The 26378-nt window shown below is 35.3% G+C and overlaps 1 protein-coding gene across 1 annotated transcript; it reads left to right on the top strand.

Moving 5' to 3' along the window:
* The first annotated feature begins 11003 nt into the window (after positions 1-11003).
* Positions 11004-26120, top strand: LOC120429603 (protein lin-28 homolog). The gene is made up of 4 exons (XM_052709658.1): positions 11004-11463; positions 18917-19029; positions 19088-19260; positions 25892-26120. The coding sequence occupies exons 1-4, from the start codon at positions 11391-11393 to the stop codon at positions 26118-26120; spliced, it is 588 nt and encodes a 195-aa protein (XP_052565618.1). The 5' UTR covers positions 11004-11390.
* The last annotated feature ends 258 nt before the right edge of the window (positions 26121-26378 follow it).

The raw sequence follows: 26378 nt of genomic DNA, 5'->3' as shown, positions 1-26378 counted from the left end.
CTACAAAGTTGTAGAGCAAATATCAAATCAAATAACACATGTTTTACCGATTTCTTTAGAAGATTTAAGAAAGTTTAAAAAAAACTTTTTTTTATGGACCGTGGAAAAAAGTCATACACCCCCCCCCCCCCCCCCCTAAAGTATCCACGTGGTTTATGGATGGTCCCTAAATAAACCCAAACAACAAATAAAATGTTTATAGGACTCTTTTTTTAAATATCATGAATTGACTGTAAACTTTTGCCAGACGATTTAAGACGATATATACGATAAAAAAAAAGTTATTTATTTTGAGTTTGAAAAATGCTACCGTAAAACGGGGTGACTTTGATAGGTTTGAGATTTTTACGCAAAAGAAGAGAACAAATTAAATACGTACGGAATGGTTTGGAACCATACTGACCATGGTAGAGAAGTACTCAAAGTACCTCAAGAAGAACTTTTCATAACATTTTGAAAGGTTTAAAAAGTTAGTTAACTATTATTAGGAAAATGTTGATGAAAGGCATTATTTCAAACTTCTCAAAGTGTCATGATTTTCTCAATAAGAGAAGGTTAACTTATTTTGTAAATATTAAACAATATGTGTTTTTGAAACATAATTAAAAAAAATCTCCAAATTTCTAAGCAATTTCAGAAGATCAAATTTCATATGAAATGTGAAAACTTCTGATTCGTGTTTCGAATTCAGTTTAAAATGTAATACAAATCGATAATTTTAAGAACAAATCTGAATTTAACGGATTTTAGGCAAAATTACGACTTTTCAACAACTTAATATAAACATTGATTTTTTTTCTTGAAAACTATGTCATCAACCTTAGTGATGGTTCATTTAACGTAAAAATGAAGTTTGAACACCTATAATCTTATTTTAACAAGAAAAACTATGACTTTGATAGTCACCCCGGAATTTAGAATGAGAATTTTTAACGTAACTATTTTTCTGAGCATTATAGAAAAATAACTTTTTCCAGAAATAGTGCATGAACTTTGTGTGGCCTACCCCAGTACATGTTTTGAAAATAATAATCTTGAGAAAACCTTTCCAGTTCGGAAATATTCCAAAAATAAATTGAAATCCTATCAAAGTCACCCCGGTTTACGGTACTAAAAATATTTTCAATGTCGATTGTTAAATGAAATATGCAATGAAATCTATTGTTAAAATATTCATCAATTTCATATGAAAGTTAAATTCAATAATTGAAAATGTCTCCAAATCAATCTGAAACCTTGGCCCAAATAATTCGAAAATTATTTTTGTTTTTCTACTAACATCTGCCCAAATCTACCAAATTTGGTGTAGTACTGTCAACTGTGGTCTGAATAGGGACAGCAGTTTTTAGAGCACTTGAAAGCTGGAAATTTGGAAAACGATGCTCTTTTTTTTGTTGCTCTGTGTCGGATCTATTCGAAACTAATCAAAAATATCTTATAATATAACAAGGCTAAAACAGCAGTTCCAATTCGCTCCTTGTGTCCCGTTTAGCCCCAGATGACGGTACAAACAATGTTAAAGTGAAAACTGAAAACAAATAATGTGATTTTTTTGCTTACAATCGATAAGACCACTTTCTGGAAGTAAGTAAATAATAACAAAATTAAAATTTGGCCAAACTAAAAATCATATAATGGGTCGTATAACTACTCAAAATTAAGTAGACATTTTTTTAATTTCATGTAGTGCAGATTCTTTTTTAATGAAATCCTAACTAATCAACGTGTTTTAATAAATGATTCGGCATTTTTTTTTGTTTGAGAATTTTACTGCTAAAATGAAGAGGACTGATGAAAATTCCTAAAAAATATAAATAACTTTATATTTGTTAAGTTATTGGTTTGAAGGTTGCATTCTAACTTATTTCAACACATTTCCAAACAATTTCATAATTTTCATATTTTTATTAGGTCCTTTTCGGTGCTGGGCCCTGGTTAGGACCGAGTCGGCTTTTATAATTTTTAAAGCTAAGAGTAATTACAGAGGATCTTGTGTGTAAATGTGAAAGGGAGGCGATTGGTTGGCTCTGAGGCAACACTTTATATTTAATATTTTTGTATGTAAAAAAGTAAATATTTCTTATTTGTTTTTTGTTGTTTATATTTATTCTGAGCTAACAGCTGTGACAGCGTGAGAGGGTTACATTTTTTGCCATATTTATCAATCTTTGCTCTCCGGTTTGCAAAAGAATGCTAAGGCCATTGCAAATATTTTTTGAAATTTATTTACAATTTCAACTTGGTTTCAGTTGCAGTTTGTTATGTTTTTCATAATCACTTATTTTCTGCAGCATTTGGATGACAGAAAATGAGTTGAGATTTGTTTTTTTTTAAGTTTTATTACTTATTAAAATATGTAAAAAAATGATTGAAAAAAAATATTTGGGGTCTTAGAATAAAGTTAAAATTGTTAATTGTATTGTTTATAATTAAAAGGTTGATTTTTCCAAATACAGTTACACTTTTTACGCGCATAATAATTTTTAAATTAGTTTTTTATCAATCAAATTAAAGGTGCGTAGCCTTTCCATATGAAAAGTCTTTATGTTGAAAGAATTTTCCAAAGTGACCAGAATTGATTAATCTAGTCAATTTATGATTGTTGCATTTAAATAAGAAAAAGTGATAATCTATGTTCATTAAAATTATTGAACCTATTTTATGACATTGTCAACGTGTTTCAGTAATATTTCATGATATCATCGAGTTGCCTTTCGGAAATCAAAGATACAAACTGATCATCCCAAAAACGGCAGAAACGCACCATAGAAAAAACAACATGCTTCACTGGCGAACCCTCCTCCTAATGCTACGCACTCATGTGATTCAAATAAGAATACTCGTCTGCCGCCCCCTTCTCCCAATATGCTCTGGGTCCCTTCTGCTTCTGCGCCAAACAACAACAACGGCAGCAATGTTGAACACATCCCGTTGAAGAACCAACTCCCTCCAACACCATTAGCCAGCCCATGAGGGTCCCTCACACACCAGCAAAAACCCGACGATAAGAAACGTGCTCACGTCGTAAACATCAAAACAAAGTTTGGAAATCTATTTCAACACACAGACGCTCAACGCATGCTGCTTTGATTGTGTGGTGTTGTTTACCAGCTGAAATGTGCGTGCGCTCGAGTGAGAGAGGGAGAGGGGAGCGACCGTAAATCGTGCGGCCGTCCTTGACGTCGTCGTCGTCGTTGTGTGGAGGAGAGCATAATGCGTTGATGCTGTCTCGTTTGGACACAACTGCTGCGTAGAATGTGCGTGCGTTGGAAAAAAAGACAGTGGTGGTGGGATTGTTGAATCAATAGGAGGGTCATAATATAATAATATTATAAGTTAATATTATAAGTTAAATAATGAAATGTTGTACTAAGAAGTATCTTTTTTCAAGGTCCAATTCGAAATAATAAGTGATTTGGAAATTTGATGTCAATACGATCTTTATATAAAATTGGATGCCAATTTTGATGGCGTTTTAAAAAAGTACTTTTTATCAAAAGTAATTACAAGGATAGTTATAAAACTTCTGTCATTTTTCGTTACTCAACTGTAATAAATGATAAGACATGTCATTAGAAGGATAATTCAATTTAATTTTCCTTACACATTTAATGTTAAAATTTCGTTATTATTGTGACTTTGCTAGGATATATTTTTGAGTGTATCAATGTTCTACAAATATGTGAAGCAGACAATTACACAAATTTTTACGTGTATAAATATGAGGTTTGCTTGTAACCACCACGTGTTAAACGATCCTAAAAAAATAAATTGTAAAATTTGTAAATTAGAATGAAAATTGTAAAATAACTCATTTGCCTAATTTTGGGGAATAAAGATGTATTTGTTTTCAATGCAAAAACAATGTGTTTGGATTGGTACAACAAGTCCTCGATCATTTTGTACAGAGATCACTTTAAACTCAGGTGAATCGAAACTACAGTATTAATGATTAGGCACAGCAGTCATTAAGAACACTTAAGAGCTTTAAATTTTGAAATCGATTTACGATATTAGATATATTATGTCTGTTCTATACAAAATAATCAAAATCAAATCAAATTATTCACTCTACAGCATTGCCTTGGCGTTCTCGATTGCGAGATTCCTACTCGAAACTAGGTGTCCGAAGGTTTGGTTGTTGAGGCAACCGCAAACTTCTTTTTACACCTTAGCTTCCATCCACCCCGGGATTCGAACTGACGACCTATGAGTCCAACTGCCTACCAGCGACTCCACCGAAGCAGAACCCAGGGAGACGACTCCTACACCTGGATTGAGCTAACGACCTAACCCTCTAGGTTAGACCGGGCCCACATTTACTTCCCCATCCGACGGAAGGCGTGGTCAGACAAATATCGTCTCAAAATTTGCCACCGGGTCCTTCTGGGATCGAACCCAGGCCAGCTGGGTTAGAGGCAACCACGCTTACCCCTACACCACGGTCCCGGCTTGATGTTATAGAATAAAATTTTAAAATATGACCAAATTTTACGCATTTAGGGTAGAGTAGTCATCAATGAGACACGGGGAACAATGATAAAATGGCTCTCACAAGTCGAAGTTTCAACCAATCAGGCTCATATTTGGGGGAAAGGTGTGTCTACTGGATACACGTCTGCCATATTAGTGGCTTTGGTTATGGACGCTCCCTTGAAATGTTATTCATAAATGTTTGATTCTGGGGTGTAAAAGTAAATTATGGACAAAAATTACTTTTTCGCTCGTAGGCTGCCATTTACACCAAAACTAATATTTCTTCAAATTTCTTTCGACGTTCCATAGGGATTAAGTTGGGCTACAATGTCCTTTCATTAGATTTGGCCTAAATTTAGAATAAACTCAGAATCCAAGGCTGTCTCATTGTTCCCCACTCATTTCAGCCCATGGGTAACAATGAGACACTTTGATTTTTCTTCAATAAACTTTTCAAAATCGATGGAAATCTTTCAAAACATGAATTAAAAGTGATTTTTGGCATATTTATAGAGTTTAAACTTCATTAAACCAAAAATACAAAGTTATTTGGTATTAATATACAGTATGTAAAAAAAGTATTTACACCCCTTGGGCACTATGCACATTTTGTGATGAAACATGTAAAAAATTTAAAGTTTGACAGGAACCTAGGACTACGTTTTGTTCAGAAACTCATGCCAAACATTTTGCTTCAAAAAGCTCATGAAAAGATGATTTCTATAAAAAGTTATATAACAAATACTATTACGAAAATAAAAAAGGTGCAAAAAAAGTTTGTACACCTTTCGAAAAATTTACATAAATAATGTTATTTGTTGACAAATCACCATAAATCCAGTCTCCCAACTCCAAATAGGCATCCTTGACTGATTAAAAAAATAATTTGGATTGAATATAAAGTTTACTAACTACTTAGTATAAAAGTTTATATAACTCTGGAAATTCTATAGAAAACTTATCTTAACTTAATTTTGAAATCTTCTAATTCAACTAAATGTCAATATATTACCATAGAATTGCAAAATAAACATTTGGGAGTGGGTATAACACCGTTTTGGGGGTCTTTGTATCGCTAGAATAGATTTTTCGTTGGAATTTCGTAACAACCCGGAATTACGTCGTCGGAAAATCCGCCGGCATCCGAACCGGTCCACAATTCACAAGTCAACCTATGTGGAATCGGAAAGGGCATAAAATTTCCGATCTTTTGATACCCAAACATCTAGGTTTTCTTTAAAACCTACGTTTTTAAATACCTGGGCAAAAAGTAAGTTTGATCCACGAGAACAAAAATTACGAAATTCCATACATTTTTGACAGGTTGCTCAAACGAAACCATAACAACGTTTTTGCTTAGGTATTTAAAAACGTGGGTTTTATAGAAAACCTGGATGTATGGGTATCAAAAGATCGGAAATTTTATGCCCTTTCTGATGCCACATAGGTTGACTTGTGAATTGTGGACCGGTTCAGATGCCGGCGGATTTTCCGACGACGTAATTCCGGGTTGGTACGAAATTCCAACGAAAAATCTATTCTATCGATACAAATACCCCCAAAACGGTGTTATACTCACTCCAAAATGTTTATTTAGCAATTCTATGGTAATATATTGACATTTAGTTGAATTAGAAGATTTCAAAATTAAGTTAAGATAAGTTTTATATAGAATTTCCAGAGTTATATAAACTTTTATACTAAGTAGTTAGTAAACTTTATATTCAATCCAAATTATTTTTTTAATCAGTCAAAGATGCCTATTTGGAGTTGGGAGACTGGATTTATGGTGATTTGTCAACAAATAACATTATTTATGTAAATTTTTCGAAAGGTGTACAAACTTTTTTTGCACCTTTTTGCCTTCCTCACTGAGGTAAGGCTATAATCCTGCTCTAAAAATGAACTTTCTATTAAAGGCTCCTAGACCCACCTTCATGTATACATATCTACTCAGAATCAAAAACTGAACAAATGTCTGTGTGTGTGTATGTGTGTGTGTATGTGTGTGTGTATGTGTGTGTGTATGTATGTATGTGACCAAAATTCTCACTGAGTTTTCTCAGCACTGGCTGAACCGATTTTGATCGAACCAGTTGCATTCGACTTGGTTTAGGGTCCCATACATCGCTATTGAATTGTTTGAAGTTTCGATAAGTAGTTCAAAAGTTATGCATAAAAATTTGTTTTCAAAAATACCCGGATCTCAATTATATGCATGAAAACGATGTCCGGATCCATCATCCGACCCATCGTTGATTAGGTAATTGAAAGGCCTTTCCAATGAGTCCAAAACATTGAAGATCTGGCAACCCTGTCTCGAGATATGACCACTTAAGTGATATTTATGTACTTTTTAGAAGCCGGATCTCACTTAAATGTATGTAAACTATGTTCGGATCCATCATCTGACCCATCGTTGGTTAGGTAATTGAAAGGCCTTTCCAATGAGTCCAAAACATTGGAGATCTGGGAACCCTGTCTCGAGTTATGACCACTTAAGTGATATTTATGTACATTTTTGAAGCCGGATCTTACTTAAATGTATGTAAACTATGTCCGGATCCATCATCCGACCCATCGTTGGTTAGGTAATTGAAAGGTCTTTCCAATGAGTCCAAAACATTGAAGATCTGGCAACCCTGTCTCGAGTTATGACCACTTAAGTGGTATTCATGTACATTTTTGAAGCCGGATCTCACTTAAATGTATGTAAACTATGTTCGGATCCATCATCTGACCCATCGTTGGTTAGGTAATTGAAAGGCCTTTCCAATGGGTCCAAAACATTGAAGATCTGGGAACCCTGTCTCGAGTTATGACCACTTAAGTGATATTTATGTACATTTTTGAAGCCGGATCTTACTTAAATGTATGTAAACTATGACCGGATCCATCATCCGACCCATCGTTGATTAGGTAATTAAAAGGCCTTTCCAAAGAGTCTAAAACATTGAAGATCTGGCAACCCTGTCTCGAGTTATGACCACATAAGTTATACATTGTGTTCTTTTTTTCTGGATCTAAAAAAATGATGAAACCACTCATATACCCATTTTTGTAAAAAGTGAGGAAGGCATCAACCACATAGGTGGATTAAGTTAGTTTTTATTTTCGTAATAGTATTTGTTATATAACTTTTTATAGAAATCATCTTTTCATGAGCTTTTTGTAGCAAAATGTCTGGCATGAGTTTCTGAACAAAACGTAGTACTAGGTTTCTGTCAACATTAAATTGTTTAGATGTTTCATCACAATATGTACATAGTGCCCAAGGGGTGTAAATACTTTTTTTACATACTGTATGGATTTTACAAAATTGAAATACTTTTTAGTGTAACTTTTGTTATTAAAAGTTTCATGTTGGCAAAATTGCTCTAAAATGTTCAAGGCAAGTCACCTGCAATGGAACAATACAAAAACATGATGTTTTGCTAGAAAAATGTTGATTTTCGTAGAGTGTCTCATTGTTCCCCACCTGTCTCATTGTTCCTGCCAAGTGCGTCTACAATGAGACAGTTGAATAACTCTGGCTGTAGATGTCGGATCGATCTCATATTTTTGTCAATGTTAGAACACATTAAAAGAAAGATAATGCAACTAAAAGCTCATTAAAACATGCTGATGAAAAAATTAGAAAAATCGTTGAAAGTTGAAAACCAAAAGTGTCTCATTGATGACTACCCTACCCTACAGTAGAAAAAATTCTATGTACATGTGTATTTTTTTATTCATGTTACAAAATTGTTTTGGTGTCAATGTAATTTGATAATTTTATCAAAAAACTAACTTAATCCACCTATGTGGTTGATGCCTTCCTCACTTTTTACCAAAAATGGGTATATGAGTGGTTTCATCATTTTTTTAGATCCAGAAAAAAAGAACACAATGTATAACTTATTTGGTCATAACTCGAGACAGGGTTGCCAGATCTTCAATGTCTTGGACTCATTGGAAAGGCCTTTCAATTACCTAACCAACGATAGATCGGATGATGGATCCGGACATAGTTTACATACATTTAAGTGAGATCCGGCTTCAAAAAAGTACATAAATATCACTTAAGTGGTCATAACTCGAGACAGGGTTGCCAGATCTTCAATGTCTTGGACTCATTGGAAAGGCCTTTCAATTACATAACCAACGATGGGTCGAATGATGGATCCAGACATAGTTTACATACATTTAAGTGAGATCCGGCTTTAAAAAAGTTCATAAATATCACTTAAGTGGTCATAACTCGAGACAGGGTTGCCAGATCTTCAATGTCTTGGACTCATTGGAAAGGTCTTTCGATTACCTAACCAACGATGGGTCGGATGATGGATCCGGGCATAGTTTACATGAATTTAAGTAAGATCCGGCTTCAAAAAAGTACATAAATATCACTTAAGTGGGCATAACTCGAGACAGGGTTGCCAGATCTTCAATGTCTTGGACTCATTAGAAAGGCCTTTCAATTACCTAACCAACGATGGGTCGGATGATGGATCCGGACATAGTTTACATACATTTAAGTGAGATCCGGCTTCAAAAAAGTACATAAATACCTTTTAAGTGGTCATAACTCGAGACAGGGTTGCCAGATCTTCAATGTCTTGTACTCATTGGAAAGGCCTTTCAATTACCTAACCAACGATGGATCGGATGATGGATCCGGACATAGTTTACATACATTTATGTGAGATCCGGCTTCAAAAAAGTACATAAATATCACTTAAGTGGTCATAACTCGAGACAGGGTTGCCAGATCTTCAATGTTTTGGACTCATTGGAAAGACCTTTCAATTACCTAACCAACGATGGGTCGGATGATGGATCCGGACATAGTTTACATACATTTAAGTGAGATCCGGCTTCAAAAAAGTACATAAATATCACTTAAGTGGTCATAACTCGAGACAGGGTTGCCAGATCTTCAATGTCTTGGACTCATTGGAAAGGCCTTTCAATTACCTTACCAACGATGGGTCGGATGATGGATCTAGACATAGTTTACATACATTTAAGTGAGATCCGGCTTCAAAAAAGTACATAAATATCACTTAAGTGGTCATAACTCGAGACAGGGTTGCCAGATCTTCAATGTTTTGGACTCATTGGAAAGACCTTTCAATTACCTAACCAACGATGGGTCGGATGATGGATCCGGACATAGTTTACATACATTTAAGTAAGATCCGGCTTCAAAAAAGTACATAAATATCACTTAAGTGGTCATAACTCGAGACAGGGTTGCCAGATCTTCAATGTCTTGGACTGATTGGAAAGGCCTTTCAATTACATAACCAACGATGGGTCGGATGATGGATCCGGACATAGTATACATACATTTATGTGAGATCCGGCTTCAAAAAAGTACATAAATATCACTTAAGTGGTCATAACTCGAGACAGGGTTGCCAGATCTTCAATGTTGTGGACTCATTGGAAAGGTCTTTCAATTACCTAACCAACGATGGGTCGGATGATGGATCCGGACATCGTTTACATGCATATAATTGAGATCCGGGTATTTGTGAAAACACATTTTTATACATAACTTTTGAACTACTTATCGAAACTTCAAACAATTCAATAGCGATGTATGGGACCCTAAACCAAGTCGAATGCAACTGGTTCGATCAAAATCGGTTCAGCCAGTGCTGAGAAAACTCAGTGAGAATTTTGGTCACATACATACATACACACACATACACACACACATACACACACACATACACACACACATACACACACACAGACATTTGTTCAGTTTTCGATTCTGAGTCGATATGTATACATGAAGGTAGGTCTAGGAGCTTTTAATAGAAAGTTCATTTTTAGAGCAGGATTATAGCCTTACCTCAGTGAGGAAGGCAAAATAGTAAGGCAAAATGTAATGATAGGAGGTTGTAGAATAGGCCAAATACTACCAAAGACAAACATAAACCAAACAAGATAAATGCAAATTAAAATACTAAAAAGAAAACAAGATAAACATAAAACAAGAGAAGTAAAGTTTTTCATAGAACAAAAGTTGCTCACTCCAGAACACGGGAAAAACTTCACCCTACGCACTCTGTATCGACACCGAATTTATTTTCTGATCAATTTGACAAAAACTGAATCTGTCCTCTTTATTTGGGGACGCCCATGCCCACCGCACGCATCTACTCTAAATACGCACTTTTAAACATTCGGGGGCCCTCTCTTCCGGGGGCAAATGTGGCCATCCCTTTCCAGCACGCCGCGCTTGGCCATACCTGGGTCTGTGGCAACATATTCCGCGCGACATAGCCCTCTTCTTGTCTGCCTGCCGCGTCGAAGCTCGTCATGTTAGTGCGTAGACGCACCGAAATATGGCCCGAAAGAGACAGCAGACAAGTTCGAACATAGTGTGAGATTTTCGGATAGTGGAGCAGCATAAACATTAGGAAGCTCGTGTGCACCACCAGGCAGCATAGATAGAGAGGCATTCGGGTCGGGTCAGTCAGTCAGGCACGTTGGAAGTGTTCATAGGGGAGTGCAGAGAGCAGGACGTGGGAAAAGTTCGAGTGAAAGTGGAAAGGCAAAGTGCGCGCGCGCTTTTTCTATGCTCAATAAAGGGGAAATTTCTATGCTGGTTCTTGGCTTACGAGTGCGTTCACGTTAACAGCAGACAGCATGGAGTGGAGGTGTTTTGACTAGACGAGAAAAAAAAGTAAAGCCAAACTATCAAAGCGTGAAGGATTTTCTATGGCTGCAGTTGGTGAAGACGAATATTGCGTTGTTGGTTTGAAGTTCGGAATCGATCGGAATTAAGAAGCTGAAGAAACTTGTACTGTGAGGCTCCTAAAGTGATATGATTCATGACACTATCAGTTGAACACGTGAGATATCGTTTGTGAAAAAGCAGGATTGATTGAAAGCCAGCAAAATATTGAACTAAACCGATGGCGATGGATAACACGACGGAGACAGGCGAGGAGTTTTCCTACCAAACGACGGCACCAATTGACCCTGAAGGTATTTAAGTCTGTCTTTTGAAAACAGATTGAACTGTGGCGGGGAGGAGTTTAAATTTGGATATTTGTCTGAATATAAAATTTTGTAAACAAAAAAAAAAACAAAATATTTGTTTAATTGACTTTTTTCGGTCTATTTTCCATCCATTTTTTTGCAAAATGATTTGTTCAAATAGTAAGAAACTGCAAATTGAATGGAAATCAGAATCAGAATTTCCTCTGAAGAGAGCTTTTTCAATTCTCTAAATATGCAAGAATCTCGATTTTTAATTTCAAAACATAGGAAAAATTTACCCGAAAAATGTTTATTTTTCAAATATTAGCAATATTGATTGCCACAAATTTTCACCCTTTTACAATCAACAAACTTTTCCCAACAATAGCCCAAAATAATTCGACCCAAAAGGTACTCCTTCGATGGCATTGTAGGAAGGTCACCCAGCATAAAAGAGAAATCATTGTGTGTCTTAATCAGGGTCGCCCTCGTTGGCGCAGGTACCGAAACCAGGTGTTGCCGAAAGGCATCTTCTGTCTGTAGGACGAACGACGACGATGCCGCCACCGGTTCGAAACGAACGGGACCCGGAGAGGGCCTGAAACGAAGGTAAAAGCATCGCACCAGAAATAATAACAAATGATGCGAGACTGGAATGGGACGAGATGGTGCACTCAGCCTTAAGGTGTGTACATCTTTTTCGTAGCAATAATTACTTGAGCTATCTTGTTTGAGGTTCTCAGCACGAGGCAAGAGTAACAAGTGTCTGATTGCGGATATTTATTAGGAAAATATCTAATATTATGAAATCATAGATTGACCCATAATTAGGCTATATTCCAAATTTGAGCTCATTATGACTACGGGAACCTATCCCTCTAAACACTTGAATTTTTTATGGGAAAAATTGTCAACATGTATTGAGAAAAGCAACTGTTTCCGTTTTTAACTGCTTAAAGCGCTTTATTTCAATTTTTCTATTATTTTTTTTTTCATAAAAAGTGGTTTGGATAAACTTTCATGAAGACACCGTATTTTAAGGATGTGTTGCTAAAAGTAATAAGCCTTCAAAAAATACTATTTTCACGCGGACGGCTCTAAGGGGCTACATAGAACCAATCCCTGATTTGAACCATGCTATTGAAAAAGTTATTAAAAGAATCTCGAGCAAAGTATATCACCTCACCAATCTGCCTGACATTTTCAAGAGTTTTTTGTACATATAAAACTAGCATCTGACCAAAATATGAGCACTCTAGGTCAACGGGAAGTGCAAATCGGGCAAATCGGGACACAAAGTTTGAAGGTTCAAAAACGTGAAAAATCATAAAAGGACTGTAGCTTAGGTGACATTTAATTTAATTTAAAAATTCAAAATGCATCTGAAAGGGCTTGAAAAATCCAACAAAATGCGGGGTGAAGCATCCCAATTGGTTCAATCTGAAAAGAATTATTGGCATTTTAGTGAAAATATAACACCATTTTCAAACTCAAATAAAAAAGTGTTCCAACTCGATTCGACCTGCAGCTTGTAGGGGACATCTGGGACTACCATCTGAGGCGTTTTGGGTAAGGCAGTTCAACATTTGATATAGACACTTCCTCTTTTAGTAATTTTTTTGGTTGAAATTTTTTGCTCGGGACCTGGGTGCGGAATAGTGGTTCGCAAAACGGCCTCAATTTGGAACTGTCAAAGTGGAACCAATTTACTGTTCGCCAAAAGTAGAGAGTATTGTTATCGATCATAAAAAATTGTTTTTTTTTGGAAGAATGAAAAAAATGTGTGGCTTTTGAGGACCTGGCTGGAGTTTAAGTCAAGAAATCTTAAGAAAGTTACAGGCGAGATCGTCATTTTTTATAATTATGAATGGAAGTTATTAATGGAGTCGATGCGGTTTTATCCATCCAAAAGTTGTCTTTATTGCTTGATTCCGTTTGAAAACCTGGTATACTGAAAATCTTCTCTGTTTGTTGGATCAGTTTCGCTAGAATTAGCGATGTTTTTTCGCTGGACCAGAAAGAGCTGCAGGATTAAAAAATCAACCAGGGAATTTATCTGCAACATCGCAGAATGACACTCTCGCCGCAGTTCTTCGTCACCCGTAAAAAAGAGAAACCTCTTCTAACCGATCGATATTTGAAAATACACACTATTTTCCAGCAAAATATGTAAAATATTAGAAAAAATGAAACACAAGCTACTGATTATAAAACAGCTCATTTTCCAGTAAGAAAAAAGTCATGCTTGTGCTTGAACAGCCTCCTACTTTGTGGATGTAAACAAAGTGGGACCATTCGAAAATCACGTTACGCATTCTCTCTATTCATCACCCAGCTCGGGACCCCTTAGATCAAATTTTTGGGTGATTTATCAATATTTTATCATATTCGTATTCCTGAGACAATTCCACAATAGAATCATTATTTCCATCCATTTAAACCCTTTAAAACATTAAAGTTAAAAAAAATCTTCGATTCACATTTATTAAAAATCAAGTTCGTTTCCAAGGATACTAGACGTCACCAGAAAAAGATAACAGATAACAGATTGGTGATGTCCAAGCGACGACCCATACAAAGGGGTATGCTTTGTTCGTGGACTCGCTCTTAAGTTTTTCTGAGTACCTACTAAGATAGAAAGTGGTTTATTTTCTCTTTTTATCAAACTTTATTGACTTATGAAATTTGCTAAACTGCTGCTGTTTAGAATTCAAAGTTTAGGTTAATGAAGAAATGATAAATTAGAGAATTTTAGTCATATCAATTTTAAATATTCCATATCTCAATTTTAAAATGAATTATCTATAAATTAACTTTTTTTAAATGAAAGCGTAGATTTCTCCCTTTTTGTAATCAGTTTGAAATGCTTTTGTAAATAATAATAATGGAATTTTAATAAAACAATAAATCTAATCTGAACCCTCAACAAGAGTCCCTGTGAATTAAATTTGAATTTGGGAAAGCATTTTGCAGTTTTTTTTTCGGATTTGGTTTAGGTGGTAGTGCCCATCCTTCATGGAAAAAGAATTCAAATTGCGATGTTTTCCTTTAATTTCATCGGATTTAAACACAATAAAATGATAGCAAAAACACATTTGGTACACAGTGGAAAATCATGGTAATATAAATACATATCAACTGGAAATGTTGGCAGAATTTTTGTCAAGTAGAGGTTGGACTCACGAGATTCGAGAGTTCCAGGGAGTTTTTAATTTAAATTAACCGTCAGCGGGGGTGACATTTAATCTGGGGAGTGAGATTGGGTCAAAGTGTTTTTTTTACCAATTTTGCATTTTCTTAAGTTCTTCTCAATGAAACTGGGGACATCTTAAGAAAACTTTGCTGGAAAAAATTACGTTTCTAGACGTCTAAAATGGAGGTACATTCTTGGATCGAAAAGACCTCTCGAAAAATAATCCCAAAATTGAAAAATATGGCCAAGTACATACAAAAAAAAATATAATATCTGTCTTAATCCACTTTTTTGCACTAGTATCAAAAAGTAATACTTTTTGATTCTTTTATTTTAAGTGGAGAAAAGAAGGCTCTTCATGCGAGAATGTCAGAAAAAGTAATTCGTTTGACAACGGGACGGCAAAAAATAGTTTTAAAATCACTCCCATTTCCCGTTACTGAACTGTCAACTATCGTGAGACATGTTATGGTTCATAGAATGTTCTTTTCGAATCTGCAAATAACTTAAAGAGGTTATTTTTAATTGAAAACAATGTTTCGTCTCTCACTATTCCTTTTTTTATTTTTCTATCTTTAGTTAAGTCCTTAGTTAAAATCGATTAGAGATTCCAACTGAACTTTGAAATAACTCACAACTGAAAGATACCCCAAACCTCTGTTATGAACTTAAATGAACCAATCATATCATGATTATTCACTTACAAAACCTGAATTGAACGAAATTGAATTGAAAACAAAAACAAAACATTTCAAAATTACATGTTTTTATAACTTTTCAGGGTTACTTATTAGAGTTTACCAATGTTCTGCAAATGTGTAGAGCAGACAAAAACAAAAATTTTGATTTATAAACATAAGGGGTTTGCATGTGCTCTTCATGAGTTATCTGATTTTTTTTTCCAAAAGTTCAATAAATTTTGCTTAAGATTTAGGCTCAGTACACCTTAACAATTTACGCTTGCTTTCTTAAAAGGCCTTTTGTAAATAGAAAACCTTGCCATTGGGGGTTTTAAACAAGTAATTAAGAATTCATCTCTGTAATAGAAGGCAAAAAGTTCAGTTTGGTCCACATGTTGATTTTCTACCTAAGATTCTAAACTTTTGCAATGGTTTGGTTTGATGGCGAAGTTTTTAAATGCATATGAAATTAAATTAGGATTGAATATGCCCTTAATGTACCACATCATTCATCAAACAACTAAACTATTTTCCTTCCCTTAAATCTAACCCCTTAAGGGCATCCTGCAGTTTGACCCCTGTTCAGCCCCCTCGAACTACAACGTCCAGGAGGAGTCTGTGCCTTCTATGCTCTCCTAGTCCCCCTCTAGAGCTTCAAAGTTCATAATTATGAGGCCTGTACTTCTCAAGTCCCTCATTCTGCAAGGCAGCATCTACACCAGCGGTAAATCAGGCCTTTGAAGAGAGTTTTTAAGGGAAGTCTTCTACATCAGGAACAACATCAACGAACAAAAAAAATGTGCGTAAGGTGAAAGCATGACAACGTGTCTTCTTCCCGGTGTTCTTCCTCGAAAAACTGCGTAACGCATTGTTTGCGTGGAACTGAAATTAGGACACGGACCTTGGCACAGCCGAAGAAACGTCTTGTGAGGAGGGGGAAATTTGAGAACCCGGCAATTTCTGGGGCTTCACGGATCTAATTTTCCTAATAAAGGATTATTCAAATTAAGGCCGCTCGGACCGACTGAGGAAGAAGGACCTGCCCGCGGAGGTTGCCGCCGCTGCTCTGATTTAGATTCCATTCATCCACACACACAAATCTTGCGCTGTTGTTGGTCTTCTTCCCGGGGCGGTGGACGGTGATGGACATGACGCCGTGTGCCATATGCCGGAATGTAGCAGATTTAGGTGTGTGTCGAGCAGAGCAGGCTTCCTGGACTGACCAGTTCTGGCTCCTTTAGACGACGCACGGGGGAAAGTTACAAAGATTACAAGGTTGCTTTTACTGGTGGGGGAAAGTGTAAAAATGAGAACTTTGTGGAACAGACATCAAATTTTCATTTATTTTTTATTTTGCAAATCCTACTTCTGTTTCCCGTCATTCTCGAATAACGAAACGGCTTTCTTTTAATCATCAAAAATTACAGCACTACTTTTCTCTACCAAAAATAAAATAATAAAAAAGAACCACTTTTCAAAACGATTGCCGAAAAAAAGTAATCAAAGGAGTTTACTATCGAGGCCTTACATATTTTTTAATGATTTATCATGCACATGTAATTTTTATCCAGATGAAACTTTTAGGATGTTTTTCGTATGCCTAAAAAAGCCATGTAGTATCATCAGTTTGTCTATATAATTTTCCATCTAATTTTGGCAAATGTCCATGCAAAAATAAAATGTGTTATTTGTTACACGGAAAAAAAATGTTCGTTAAAGTCATCTTTTTTCATAAAAAAAAAACATCTTTGACCAACTAATGTTTTTTTTTTGTTGTAAAAATAGAGTTTCCGAAAATTTTGAAAGTAGGTCAAAAAGACAAATGTTTTTTTTTATTATCAGCTCTTTAACAACAATTATTTCGAAATCATATAATTAAAATTATTTGTAATTTTAAACAATCTTAAATTTGTGAGTTTGAAATTTCGAAAAAAAAATTGTTGAAAGAGCTTAAAAATATTTTTTTTTTACATAAGAAATCGGACCATTATTTTCTGAGGTGTCAGTGGTCAAAAAGCGAAGGCTCTATTTTTATAGTTTATTCTTTGCTTGGCCATATCTTAAAAACTTAAGGCCGTATGATTAAAGTACAATAGAACCAACTGCAAGGATTTTTCAGCTTTCCGAAAACATTTTTTTTTTCGAAAATTGGCAAACATGAGCAAACTTTTTGAGCAAACGCGACTTTTTTTTTCAAAAATCTACCAAAAAATTGCTATATAGCTTGAAAACTGTGCACTTTATCCAAACTTCACTAAAAATCTTTTTGATTGTAAATTTGATTTGATATTGAAAAAGGAATCCAAAAAGTTATTTGACATCTTTTAGACTGGAAAAACATAACTTGGTCAAAGTTACTTTGTCCTTTCTAAAAGTTGGTATTTGATGTCTCGTATGACAAAGAAAATATTGAAAAAGTTTTATTTTTTTGGAAATTAACTTTTAGTGACAAAAAAATGAATTTAAGCTAACAAAATTTCGAGTATCAATTAATTTTGGTTTAGTTGTTTTGCAATCATTAGTTTCCAAAATATTGAAGTATTGACGAAAATTTATAAATATTTTGAGAAAAAAACTGTTTTTGCGGTTTTGTACATCGAAAATTTTATTAAAATATTTTTTTATTTATCGATAGAATTTTCGTTTACATTTTATGAAAACTAATGATTGCAAAAAAAATGAACTAGTGTAAATGAATTTTAAAACCAAATATTTTTTTTTTAATTTTATGATACACTGGAGTTTGCGGAGCTCCATTAACTAGTAAAATGTTTGTTCAAGACTTCAATATTGGTTTCATTTCAGGCTAGTTGAAAAAATTGATTTAAAGTTTTCTTTCACAACTTTTCCCACCGTGCTCACATCACGACTTTGACGAACCTTTGAAAAATTCTAATGTCTGGTAATGTATTTCTAATCATAATTTATTCACATGCTTGTTGTGCTCCTCAACAACAAAAAAAAACGCACAAAACCCAAAAAGAAAGGGTTCGGCGGTGGTCGAAAGAAAACGAACTTGCGTTTATAAAAAAAGCAATTTCATTCAGTTCCGAGGGACAAAAAATTAAACTAATAAGCTACGGTTAGGACCTTCAAGACGACGACTGGTTTCAAGGAAGCAAAAGTAAAGGATTAAAATTTACATCGTTTGCGATCAACAATCTCGTCGTCGCGGGGAAAAATTTGTGCGTGCGCCTTAAAGAAAGGGCAGGGAAGAATGAAAGCCCTTCCTCGAAAAAACAAAATTTGACGCATGAATGACGAGATTTTTTGGCAGCTTGAATAGGCAAAAATCCTTGTCATAATTCGGAACAGAACACAAAAAACCGTTAGACAGGTAGCAGGAGCAGGCCGCGGATCCATTTCAACGGGAATTGTGAGTTTGAAGCTCGTTCCCCATGAAGGATTTAAGGTGTCACTTTTATCTGCAGATTTCAATCGAAGATTTTTTAATTTCTTCCGCTGACATTAAGCCGATAGTTTTGACCCCTCGGGGTCGCGGATAAATGTCCACTAACAAGTTCTGTTTCCTGTTTTTTTCCTATTTTAATTATATTCTGTTTTTTTTCACTTTTTTTTCATTTAGATGAAGGAGCAACGGATTCACGTCGAGCCGGACACTGCAAGTGGTTCAACGTGATCAAGGGCTGGGGCTTCATCACACCGGATGACGGCGGCCAGGACGTGTTTGTTCATCAGGTAAGTTAGAAATTTTAGGATACATTTGCTCTAAAATATTATTTATTTCAATTTTCAGAGTGTCCTCCAGATGGATGGGTTCAGATCGCTGGGGCAAAACGAACCGGTGGAGTTTGAGTGCAAACTGACGGATAAGGGCTACGAAGCGACCCGGGTGTTTGGACCGTCCCAGACCCAGTGCAAGGGCAGTGAGTTCCGGCCGAGGGCCAAGCGGAAATATCGGAAGATGAGGTTAGTGAAAATTTGTTTAAAACTCTAAGAAGAAAATATTCAGGATTGCCATGTCTTCCAAAAGGTTGACTCAATTGAAGAGTTTTTACAAACTTTTACTCGCTATACAGTAAGATGATTTTCTGGGGTATCTTGGTCGAAATAATTCGGCCCTTATTTTTTTGTTTGGCCCTTAGGGCAGGGGTGACCAAAGTATGGCCCTTTGGACCCCCTGTTATGTGACTTTATAATTAAAAAAAAAAGGTTTAGTGAACATATTTAGTTTTATTTAATATCAAACCAAAGATTTATCCAAACTTTTATCCACACAAAAGATAATATTAGTAGAAAAATCTAATTTATTGAAAGAATTTCAGAATGTGATTGAAAAATGTAAATTTCGTCAAAAAATCCATCTAACATTTTTACTAAAGTGGAAAACTGTACAGACAGGAACAATATAACATTTTTACAGGTTGGGCCCCAATTGTTCTTGCATTTATAATCCGATTACCTCGAGATTCGAACTCATGACATTTGGGCAACGAATTTAGTAAGTATCATTTGATTCAGGCTGACCAAAATTTATTGAGTTTTTATTGAAATTGAAGGAATAATTGTTGGAAAATCTCTTTGCAATAATTTATATTTTTGGTAACATTTGAGCATGAGCATGAGCATGAGAGATCACCCATGGTTGCCCCTCCGTTGCTGAACAGAACCGTAATATCCTTTCAGCACTACTGATTATATGCTTCGACGATCTAGTGGTGATTCCCTTATCAACAGCATGTATGAATGCGCTGAAAAGATAAAACACCATGATTGCTAAAGCTACATCAGTTGCGAATAGGTAACAGTCATTGGCCACCAACGGCGCCCGCCATGTCAGTTTGTAGATCTCGATTTTAAGGGACGGGAATGTTAGTTAGCGCAGGTTGCTACTAGGGCAGCTGATTTACTCTGTGCTTACACCCCACAAGCGCCAGGAACCTGAAAATTTGTTAGTAGGATAGGGTGTTTGGTCAGGATTCATCATAGAAGATGATGATGCGACCCAAAATCATAGTGTTTGTTGAAGGTATTATGTTTTATTCTCAAGGCAAGCAATCGGATGCTGCGGATGAGACATTTCCCGTTTATCGGCTGTTAACTTTTAATTGAAATGGTTTAATCTTAGACAGCCGGCTGTGGAAAGATAGAACCAAAATTATTTGTAATTAAATGATGAAGGATTTAACAGTCTGACTTTTTAATTGAGATGTTTTTAAGAGTTTTACATGATTCATGTTTAGTGGGGTACTGATTAACGAAGCGAACGACGAGTTACGATGTTTATCGAGCTGAAATGGTATGATAAGGTTTTGTTGTTATTGCACACCGACGACGAATGCGAAAAAACCCTGCGACCCGACCGAAAGGCATCGCAAATCAGACTGACTCAATTGTCATCGATGACAACCAGAGCCAGCCGCACGCGAAAAAAAAAACGAAAAACACACACCGACGACGATCGCGAAAAAAAAAACACGACCCGACGGAAAGGAATCCCAAATCAAACTGAGGAAATGGAGAGAAAGAAAAAAAAAAAAAAAAATAACATAAAAAACCTACTCACATAAAACCAATCACCCCATGCACACAAATAGCAACACAAAAGAGACGAAAATTATCACGAAAAAACAGGACTACGCGTCCACCGAAGCACCGCACTTTTGATGGCATTATTCAATTATTTTGCCCAATCACCTCATGCACACAAAGAGCGACACAAAAGAGAGAGAAAAAAAAAAGGACTGCGCGTCCCAAGAAGCACTGCACTTTTTTCGATACCTATCTAGGGATTTAAATATAGTATTAATTCGACCGCGATTCTCCAGAAATTCTCCGTCGGCGTGCCTTCCGATCAACGGTGATGTAGGAAGGGCTTCATTCATTAAAATTATTTTATATCATAAGCCTTAAAACATATCCGTCGACGTGCCTTCCGATCCTCGATGAAATGGAAAGGACTTAATCCAGCAATACGACTTGCTTGTCTAAAAAAAATCGGATCGTTTCTATCGAAAACTATATAAAGAGAACAAAAATAAAATTCATCGGCCAACGAACGCGCGAACAAAAAATAAATGAAAAAGAAGAAGAAGAAATCCAATCACCCCATGAACACAAATAGCGACACAAAAGAGACGGAAAATAACACAAAAAAAAAAAAAAAAAACAGGACTGCGCGTCCACACAGGCACCGCACTACTGATGCCATTATTTAATTATAATGACCAATCACCCCATGCACTCGAACAGCGACATAAAAGAGACGGAAAATAACACGAAAAAACAGGACTGCGCGTCCACACAGGCACCGCACTACTACTCTTTATATTTTTGGTAACATTTTAATAAAAATAAGAGTATCCCTATTTTCAAAAAACTTTACCTGAAAGATTTATTTACAATTAAATAATTTGTTTGAAATGACGTTATTTATTTTTTAAATACACACTCAGGGTGACCTACGCCTTGTTAAAAGGTGGTCCAAAAAATGGCCATTTTCGTCGGTTTATGTAAAAATCACATTTGAAAAAATCATAGCTCCGCGCCATTTTTAGAGTTATCACCCTGAATTTGATTTTGAAAAAACAAGATTTTTTTTTGCAAATAGGTGCCAAGAGTGCCCATTTTTAAATATATTTTTGGAGCTGAGAAAATTTCCTTCAAATTCATCTAAGAAACATTGGAAATGGGTCTTTCCGTTCCGTTTTTTGTTCAAATAAACATAAAAAACACATAAATTTCTGAAATATCTAGAAACTAATAAAAACTTTTTTTTCTCAACGATATGTAGCAATCTTTCAAAAATCAAAAGTGCCCAATTTGATTCAAAATAAAACAAAAGCAAAAAATCCGATAATAAAATCCTTTGCAAAAGCATGCACATCACCATCGTCAAAATAAACACTTAATATTACGCACTGCATGTACAATTTTTGTAAAAACAAAAAAAAAGTTGCCACCGACGGGATTCAAACCCAGCACCAACAGTAAGGACTGGCGCCTTAGCATACTCGGCCATCAGACTGATGAAAAGTTGTAAGGATAAAAGCATATATGAGCTTGAAATTTCGGTCAAGTTGGTTTCCCATACTGATGGGCTACATATTTCAGGGTGTAAAATGAAATTTTTATATATGGCGTGTCGTGATGATTTCTTTAAAAAAATACTTTTTACATGAAGTTACGACCATAATTTATCATCTCTTAAAACAAATTCGAAAGATAAAAAACTTAAAAATTTGTATAAAATGGCATCTTTCATGCAATTTGGAGCAAATTTGGTTTCGGGATAGCACGATCACGACGAATTTTAAATCAAGACAAACATTTAAAAAGGGCCAAATATTGAATATTACGCCCTTTTAAAATGTTAGTCTTGGTTTAAAAATTTAGAAAAATTTCCTCTAAAACATATCAAAAAATGAAAAAAAATTAAAAATAGTGTTTTTTGCAAATCAAGTTTTAGTAACAAAAAGTTAAATAAAAAATCACCAAAAAAAATTTTACCGTGTATCATTTTTTTCAGTGTAGTCCATATCCATACCTACAATTTTGCCCAAGACACCAAATCGATCAACAAATTTCTTCAAAAGATACGGATTTTTGAACTTTCATATTTCGTTTTTTGTATGGACAGCTTCCAAATTTATATGGAAAATTATATGGACAAATTAATGATGCAAAATGGTTTCTTTGGGCATACCAAAAGCACCAACAAAGTTTCAGTCGGATTAAAAAATACAAAAAAAAATCGAATGACCGAAATCTGAGAGAACTGGTCTCTAGGATTATTGTTCTGCCAAAAATTTACATATAATTTATAAATTTATTGAAATATAATCTCTTTTTCCGAAATGTGGTCCAAATATTTAATGATCTTTTTACATTCATTTTTTGCAACATGATTTTTCCGGAAATGTGTATAAGTGATACAGTCCAGACTAGATTTTCCGAAGCCTCTCGATTATCCGAGATTTCGATTATCTAAAGTTCAATTATCCGAAGGTATGGGAACTATGGGAACCGGTTTCTCCTGTCTCGTCAGAGGCGCTGGAGCAGAAATCCCACGTTAGAGGAAGGCCATGCCCCGGGGGGCGTAGTGCCAATAGTTTCGTTTTTTTTATGGGAACTATACCCATTCCAGCCTATTTCTATTAAGCTCGACAAAAAAGGTTAATAGGGGGAGAGGGGGTAATAGGCACCCCCGGGGCAAAATGCACCCCCTGCTTTTCTCGGTATTTGGAAGAATTTTCCGGGGAAAAAATCATAGAAATTGTAAGCTTAACATTGCTAAACCATGCTGGAAAATTTTTAGCATCGTGGTATAAAAACAGCTTAAGTTATTTGCAAAACTTTAAAATGTTGTGTTTTCATCTAATTTTCATTGAACTTTCATTTTGATTTTTGGACAATATAAAAAGCATTTATTGTTATTGTAAGTGTTGAGGCATATTTGTTTTGCCATAATCTTCATAATTCTGTAGATAGATGAGTCCTAAAACATCAAAAAATGCATTTTACCCAAGTAGCAATCCAAATGCTCCTAAGTTTTATCAGTTTTATAAAACATTTGAAAAAACGTCTTGCTTTTTTAAAAGCTTTTATCAAGTCTTTTTGAGCTTAGCAAAATACTGTTCTAGAATTATCTTGAAAAAATCTTGAAATGTTCTCGAAGAACATTAATCTCTTTTTTATGTACTTACAGTTATCTTGAAGAAGATATTCCCAGATCAAATTGACTTCACCAAATCAGTATTAAAACCAAGTTGTTTAGGGAAAGCTTTATTCGAAATCTTTTTGTCTTGACCTTTCAAATGTCAAACTCAGTCTACTTTTAGCAGCAAGAAGATCAGACGTTTCTAAAGTGTCGGGCAAGCTCTTTTATTAAATTAAAAAAGATCATACTGCATTCGTAATTGTTATGTGAGTTAGTGATTCAATTGTGTCAAATTTAGATTCGTGAGGTGATGAAACAAGTTTTGTGCATCTTTCTGAGCTTCCGGCATTGAACATTGGAAGGCGTTTCCGAATCATCAAGTGAAAAAAGTGACAAGTATTCTTTTCTGTTGTAATAAATAAATAAAAACGGTGAACTGAACGAAATCCTAGTTTCATTCAAATTTGACGAAAACTCGTTATTCGTAATTCACGAAAATAACGAAAAAGTGCCAACACATGATTTTTGGATCTATCTCCAGTGGGCTAAAACTTGCATGCGCTACGAGAAACGTTGTTCTTGATCAAGAGCATCTCAAGAAAAGATGTTTTTCTAATAGCTTTAAGTCAGAACAAATAGATTTAACGAATTTCGCCATGTTTAAATGAAAAATAGCGCGAATAGATGGACGCCATGATGATGATTACAGCTAAACAAGAAAAGTTTGCTTAAATTTTATGAAAAATGAGAGTTATTCTGACAGAATAATGTATTCGGTGTCTATTTTTTCGAGCTATCTCTAGAAATGGATTGGTGAAATTTTAATGGCATGGGTTTTCGCAATATGATTGAATCGATAATCAAACACTTATTTATATAATTATTATATTCATTTCACCGAATAAAGTTAACCATTGGTCGTTAAAAGTTTCAAAGAATAGTTGGATTTAATAAAGTAAATCTTGCACCCATATTTGCTTGGTAAAATATAATTTATCCAAATCAAGAATAAAAAATTAAATCATGTTTTATTGCGGCTACCAAGAGATCTTCAATAAAGCTACAAATTTGATTAGCTTTAGAATAAGTTCTATTAGATCTCTTGAGAGTATCTGGAGAGTCCGTTAAAAATCAACAGCAATACTGTTTGGCTCTAGAACTCTCCTGAAATACGCTCTTGACAACCTCCTAAAATGGTCCATTTTACACTTATTGCTGCTTTAACTCTTCTTTATTGCTGCTTTCAGGATAAAGCTGTTTTTTGCTCGAATCTTTCCAGAGACTCTTAAAATATTCTTCCAGAGTGAATTAAAACGTAAATTGTTACTTGGGTTGATTAAATTTTCTGCAAAAAGCGTGGTCGGGGCAAATGCACCACTGTGAAGCTCCTTTGTAAAAACAGCGGTGTCGTCTAGTGGTGACTAGTGAAAACTGCTTTTACCCGGTGCATTTTGCCCCATGTTGTGGTGCATTTTGCCCCAATGTTGCGGTGCATATTGCCCCGCATGGTTGTTTGAAATGGATCAAAAATATTTTTAGAAATCTGCTATTTTTAAACAATTTTGAGATTTTCAAAGACTATTTTCACTTGGATGACGTTAAATCATAGTTATTTATGAACATCTAACGAAATTCTTTCACAGAAATGCTGTTATGGTTGAGAAATCACAGTTTTCCCTTAGGGTGTGCATATTACCCCCTGTCCCCCTATATGTTTTATTTGTTATTCGATTATCTGAAGGGAAATATAGCCAAGGCCTTCGAAAATCGAGTCTGGACTGTAGTTCAAGACAAACATATTAAATAAAATGTAGGACATTTCTAAATTAAATATGTTTAAATAAAAAATTCTTCGATTTTTTAAATGATTTTGCAAATTCGTAAATTGTTTCAATGATTATAAAATCTATCAAAATTAACAATTATAATTTTTCTTTCCAGATGCTACAACTGCGGTGAATTCGCGAATCACATTGCGCAAATGTGCGCCCAGGGTCCGTTGCCGAAGCGGTGCCACCACTGCAAGTCCGAAGATCACCTCGTGGTTGACTGCCCGAACAAACCGCCCCCAAAGGTACAGCAACCTGACCAGCATCTACATCAGCATCATCAACACCCACAGCAACAACAGCAGCAACATCATAGTTCCTCTACTCACCACCAGACGTAACAGTGGCTACTTTTTGGTTCAACCGCTAGGGGCGCCGCCACCGTGTACTAGCTCAAGGACTAGTGAGGACGCAAACCTCACACGGAAAAATGAAAAAAAAAAAACTCACCTCACCTACCACTTACCACGCGTAAAGTACAAACGAAGAAAAACAAACTCACCGAAAAGAAAAACCGCCAGCGAAATCGTGTTCCGAATAACAAGAAACAACTCCCAATCACCAAATGACTTTTATATTTTTTTTCTACAACGTAAATA

The sequence above is a fragment of the Culex pipiens genome, chromosome 3 (assembly GCF_016801865.2).
Source record: "Culex pipiens pallens isolate TS chromosome 3, TS_CPP_V2, whole genome shotgun sequence".
Lineage (NCBI taxonomy): Eukaryota > Metazoa > Arthropoda > Insecta > Diptera > Culicidae > Culex > Culex pipiens.
This window is presented reverse-complemented; position numbering and strand designations above follow the sequence as displayed.